This window comes from Phalacrocorax carbo, chromosome 6 (genome assembly GCF_963921805.1).
Source record: "Phalacrocorax carbo chromosome 6, bPhaCar2.1, whole genome shotgun sequence".
Classification (NCBI taxonomy): Eukaryota; Metazoa; Chordata; class Aves; order Suliformes; family Phalacrocoracidae; genus Phalacrocorax; species Phalacrocorax carbo.
The window spans coordinates 30,722,188-30,728,187 of NC_087518.1; the positions used below are offsets into that span (position 1 = coordinate 30,722,188).

Below are 6,000 nucleotides of genomic sequence, written 5' to 3' on the forward strand. Positions count from 1 at the left end.
AGACTATTGCCAGTTCCCTTTATGAGCTTGGGCTGCAGTAATCTGCAGCTCAATTTCTGCCCTATGCAAATCAAACAATTCAAATATACACTCTGTAGACGTAAAAAGTGTTTCATAGCTTTCAAGGGATCCATCCCCAAGCTTATGTTGTACACAGAGGAACAAACCCAAATGTTCCTTAGAGGGAGAAGGTGATTAAAGACTACAAAGTGCTTGAAAAGTTTGGGAGGGGAAGTGTCCCAGTTTGGGATTTTTATTTTTATTTTTTTAGGAGATGAGGTTCTTGATGACAAAGACCAGTGTCATTGCTTGTAATACATTAGTGCCCAGATGCTTCAGTCCCCTTGTATTAGGCACAATACAAACAATGCAGTTAGGAAAACAGGATAAAGGCCCAGGACGAGCTATGGTGTTGGTGTAACAAAGCTGGGAAAAGTAGGTGCCCACATGCTTGCAGGCAAGGAGGATCTCCAGCTTGGTGCAGCAGAATACAGAATGCTAAGAAAGAATCCAATGGCAGAGGAAGGTGACTGGAGCAGGACAAGCACAACTTCAGCAGTACTGCTTTTTAATGACACAAGGCAGCCAAGGACTCGTAGTCATGGGGAGGAGGAAGCAGGAGGTTACAACGTTATTAATACACATAGTAAAATACAAAAGCAAGTCTTTTACTGGTAGAAGATAGCTAATAATAAGGCATCTAAGAGCTTTTTCCATAATGTAACAGGAAAGAAAGAATGAAGAAGTTTCTAAGACAGCATCGGTTAGCAGCCTGGAAGAGAAAAAGGCCCACAAAGTTGCTATTAGAGAAAAGGATTTTTTTTCTTTTCTGAAAAGAAACTTGAGACAGGGTCTGGACTACCAGAAGGAGGCAGACAGAAATACATGACAAGACGAGGAGGAAGAGGAAGATTTTGAGAACCAGTAAGGGGAGACAGCTGAAGTATTTCAGAACCCTGGATAGAAAGTGTTTTGGGAATGTAAAAACCTCCTTGAATTCACTCCTCAGAAATCCTTCACAGGCCCTGGACTCTTCAGCGAGAACATGCATGCCCTTTTGGCATATCTACACCTTTTCCATGGGGTACCCTGGAAGGGTTGGGGCAGGGGGCAACATGTCATGGACCACACGGTATTTATCATTTTACAGCTACTGAAAAGCCATCTGTACCTCATAATACCCCTTGTCAAAATCACTAAAGAGAGAGCGTTTCATACCCAAAACATAAGTTCATCCAAAAGCCTAGCAGAGTTCAGCTCATATCAAGGTGCAGCATCAAGCGCCCTCGAATTCAGGGACTCAGGAGCATTTCCGTCCAGCAAAGCGCTTTGAAGCAGCGCAACCTCGGCAGACTCGCTCCTCTCCCAAACTCTCAGACGCCCATCCCCAAAACCCATGAACCCTACAAGCTGCGACAGAGGACTTTCAAGCAGGCCACGGGCTGACAGGCGAGGGCTGAGACAACTCCTGCTACTGCCGTTCTCCCAGAGCACCTCACGAGGCTGCGGCCGCGGGTTTCCCTTCACCGACAGGGTCAAACTTCGCGGTCGCTCTGCAGCGGCGGGTTATCATGGCACCTATTTAAAAGGGGCTGGAGAGTGCCGGCGGGGAAGCCGAGGGGCTCCCGTGCCCTCCCCGCGGCTCCAGGGCACCAGCTTGACCTTGCTAGGGAGCCCGGGCCGTCCTCAGTTAAACGGCGGCCCGGGACGCCCGCCTGCGGGCGCGGAGCTCGCTCCCAGCTCCCCGCCAGCGGTGCGGGACTCGGTAACGCGGCGGCCAAGTACCCCCCAACCCCCGGTCACGTCCCCGGGTCACAGCCCCTCGCCCCTCGCCGCCGCTGTGGGGACTCCCCGCGGCTGAGGGGACCCGCTCCCCCTCTCTCTCCCGCCGCCTCCCGGGCCGCAGAGCTGCGGCCTCCCCTCAGGGCAGGCGGCGACCTCCCCCCCACACCCCGCTTCCCGGCGGGCTCTCACCGGAGGTACTGCGCACACAGCAGGCTCATCCTCCGCCGCTCGCCGCCCCGTCCCGCCGCGGGTCTCACAGCCCGGGCCGGCCCGCCACCGCCGCCGCCCCCGCGCCGCCGCCGCTGCTGCCGCTGCCGCCTGCGGCCGCCGCCGCCGCCATCTTCCCGTGCAGGGCCTGCCGCCGCGGGGGAGGGGCGGCAGGAAGGAAGGAAGGGGCGGGAGTGTCCCCGCTCTCCGCTCCGCCCGGGCAGAGACCGACCGCGCCCCGCCGGCCCCGGCCCCGCTGCTCCCAGAAGCACCAGCAGGCACCGGCAGCCGCCGCCGCTCGCCCGGTCTCTCTCCCGCCGCCCCCTCTGAGGCGCCCTGACCCTCGCGCCGCGCCGGCAGCGCTTCCGGGCCCGCCTCCGCCCCCGCCGGCACTTCCGGCGGCGCTACCGGTAAACCCTTCCCCCGCGCTTTCCCCCTCCTCCCGCCGACCCGCGGCGGCGCCCGCCGATTGGCTCGCCCGCTGCCATAGCAACCGAGGGGGCAGCGGGGCGTCGTCACGGCAACCGCGGCGCCTTCCACCCTGCAGGGGCCAGGGCCTGGGCCTGGGCCTGGGCCTGCAGCCCCAGCTTAAACGGCCTCTCCTGCCCCGCACCCCTCGTAACGGCACCTCGTTCTGTCAGACTCCCCTCCGCGGAGCTTGGGGAGGCGGGAGGGCCGGCTTGCTGAGCGGTGGTGGCCCACGGCGCTGTGGGGGAGCCCCTGTCCCCCTGTGCCAGGGCTGCGGCAGGAGCAACGCTGGTGGGCCTGGACTTCCCCCACAAACCAGGTTGCCTGTTCCCTTCCTCCTTGCCTGCCCATACCCAAGGATACCCAGCGTTCAGTTGCTCAGATGTCTGGCCCTGAAGGTCACCCCAAAGTGTCCCAAACAGCCCTCATCTTGCGTTCCATTCCCTGCTGGGAGGCAGCAAGCTCAGGCATGAGGTGGGCCCTGCACCGGGGAGGCAGCCCATGGCCCCAGAGTCAGCACTGTGGCCAGCAGGTCTTGATGTGGAGCTGGGACATGTGGGACTGCCTCCTGTGCTGGTTTGGTGACTTGTCTTATGCAGCAAAATTCCCTCCGAGTTCAGTGGCCATTGGAGCAGAGCACATGGGCCAGCCTGAGGAAATGAGGCAGACCACAATTTGGGATCAGATGAGCACTGAGGAGGCTGGATAATGCAAATTGTGTTATTTGAGCATGTAAGTGACCCCAAGAACAAAATGAAAGCTTGTGTTTTGAAAATAAATCCCTTGCATTTTTTTCAGGTTGAACCAAGAACATGTTTAGGGAAATTATTTTCATGTCCCCACAAGTTTAAACAGAAGCCTTTCAAGGCTGCAGAAATCAGTTTCCTGGTTTCAGTGCAATCAGGGCTGGGGAGCGAGCCATGCTGCCAAACCTCCCATTGAATCCTGCGCCGTGCCTTGGGCAGCAACCACAGCAGGGCTCAGGGCTCTGCTTCCATTCCTGTAGGCTCTAAGCTGCAAAGCAGGAACAAACTGGTTCAGTGCTGGGCAAACTGGGGCTGCTTCTGCCTGTCAGGAGCCTGTCTTGGGCTAAAACAGACAGGTTAAGTCTGCACAGCTGCCACATGGACTCTATGAGATTGTATCTCTTGTATCAACTCGCAAGAGCAGCTCTTCTAATCTGCATCTCTCGGGAGACATTGTCCAGGACTCTCTCCATCCCCTTCACATTTCCAGTGTGTTCCGGAGCCTCATCCCCTGGCTCCTGAGTCGGCATGCTTAGGGCACCCTGCAACTTGGAGGAGACCCACCAGGCAGCAGGTACCTCTGTGCAGATACCTTGAGCTTACCTCTACTTTTCATGTATTTTTCCATCCATTCCTTCTCCTTAGGGAGGTGGTGAATAAGCCACGTTTTGAAAGCAGAAGCACCTGAAGCTGGTGTTGTTTCCCCTTCCACCAGCCCCTCACTTCTACCCCCTCTTTGCAGCCGGGTCCTTCACCAGTCCCAAGTTTGCAGTAGCCCACAGCAGCAGAGTGGTGCTGTGAGAGCGGCTTACGTTGGCTTAAGCAGTAAAAGCCAAACCTTACACGAACAGAGACTCCCTGTGAGCCTCCCTGCTTTCCAAGGAGTTGACCTGGGATTTTCCTGTCAGTTTTCTTCATCACTCTTCTCCCAGGAGCTGTTCCAGGGACTCCCCCTCCCTTCTTTAGCCTTGGCCAAACAAACTGTTGCTTTTCCACCTTTTTCTGCTTTTTTTGCCAGAGAGGATCCCCTGCCAGAGGGTTCCTCCCAAGCAGAATGATATCATACAGCCTAACTGTAGGGTAGCCACCAAACTGCGTAGAGCACTCTGGCACATCCTCTGCTTCATGCCCCCCTGGCAGCAATGTTATTGCTTAAAATAAAAGATGGTTCTTTATTTTTCAGTCCACTTTAGCACTGTGCTGGACCTTAGACAAAGGCTCGGGACCGCAGGCTGTTGTTCTCTGCAACTGTGAGTGCACTTATGAGCTTGGCAGGTTGGATCTTTGCAAACAGGGGTTTCCAGGGCTGACTTGCCCTGACCTCTGCATTTGCATGTGGATGAGAGAGGGGAAATTCGAAGGCAGAAGCCTGATTTTGGACATTTTGGCCAGGAAGGGGGTGGCATGTTCTGGCTTTCTGCAGTATCTCTTTGACCAACAAACACATGTCTCATCCAGGAGGCCACAAAGCACTCCCTTGAGGCATCATGCTCATGCCATGTCAGGTAGAAACAAGGAGCAGGCAGCATTGACTCAGCAGCTTGTCTTGTATTGAGTCCAATCCACCTCCAGAGCCACCCTAAAAGACCTAAGAGGCTCACCTGGGACAGAACGGACTTCTGAGTCTTGGGCAGTGGGGAATAGGCAGCCCCGGTATTTTCAAGGGAATTTGTTGGGTGTTGTTGCTGGTGTTATTTAACCCATTTAATGCCAACATAAATTGCAAAGTGGAGCCATACATTGGGGCAGCTCTACAAGGGAAGCTGTAGCCTGTCAGGGCAACCTGCGCAGCCATAAAGCTTCCCTTCATCTTTTCTTGCTCCTCTTGAATATCTTCCAGCCACAAAAGCAAAGGATGTCAGACCCTACACAGATTTCTTCTCATTTTTTCATGGCTTTTCCTCTGGATTATGGAGTCTTTCGCTTCCCTACAAGTTTCTGCACTGTTGGAACAGATCTGTCCATCAGGACAATGTGTCCATGAGTTTCTCTCCCCGGCCCACTCTTCTCGCCTCTTGGAGAGCTGTTCTGCATCCACGTGCCTCCGGATTTGACCTCAGTTTCTCCCACATGGCATTTCTGAGGATTTGGCATTGCTGCTGATTGCTCTGCTCTGTTTCTCATGAAATTCTACGCCAAACCTTTTGGTGCACACAGCAAGGGGGCTAATTTCCTTCCATTTAAGGGGGAGCCACAAGTCAGTCTCCCCTTACTTTTGTTCCAACAGATTTGTGATGAAAGTTGTGTCTTCAAAGAAGCAGATTTCTTGTAGAAATCAATGCATATTACCATTTTTATCATTAATGGGTCAATAACAGTGGCCTACCATTCTATTAATTACAGAGCATCGGGAAGAATTCAATCCCCAGATGAGGACAGCAGACCAGAGGCCCTGTGAACCCAGTGAATAACCCTGGCCCTCTGCCAGCAATGCAGCCAAAATGCCCAGGAGCAAAGCTGCTCTGCTCTCCGTGGGAGAAAGTCTCATAACCCCAATTGTGACTCTGTTTTACAACTTCTGGCAGCCTGTTACCATAGGAGCTCAGCATTTCACAGACCTTTGACACATTTATCCTCAAAACACTGATCCAGCCTGCTCCAAGAGGAGAGTGAGTGACCATCCCCACTTAACAGATAGTCAGAGCAGCAGAAGAAATTTCCTCAAGGTTATTTAGGACAAGAATGGAGAGGTGGACCAAATCAGAGCCTGCTCCCATCCTTCTTCATTAACACTAACACCTTTAGTTGTCCAGGAATATCCTGCGAGTGTTGCAGAGTCCAAGGTCGCCCTTTT

At 54.2% G+C, this 6,000-nt stretch overlaps 1 protein-coding gene across 5 annotated transcripts in view; it reads right to left on the reverse strand.

Moving 5' to 3' along the window:
- The window catches only part of SMG7 (SMG7 nonsense mediated mRNA decay factor), a 52,010-nt gene extending 49,903 nt beyond the window's left edge, over positions 1-2,107 (reverse strand). For 4 of the 5 annotated variants that reach the window (XM_064454395.1, XM_064454398.1, XM_064454397.1 and 1 more), the window contains exon 1: positions 1,975-2,097. In XM_064454395.1, the coding sequence (XP_064310465.1) occupies positions 1,975-2,003 (29 nt within the window). In that variant the 5' untranslated portion in view covers positions 2,004-2,097. Of the gene's footprint in view, positions 1-1,974 lie in introns of all 5 variants that reach the window. The other variant, XM_064454394.1, reaches the window with a different exon arrangement.
- Between the last annotated feature and the right edge of the window lie 3,893 nt (positions 2,108-6,000).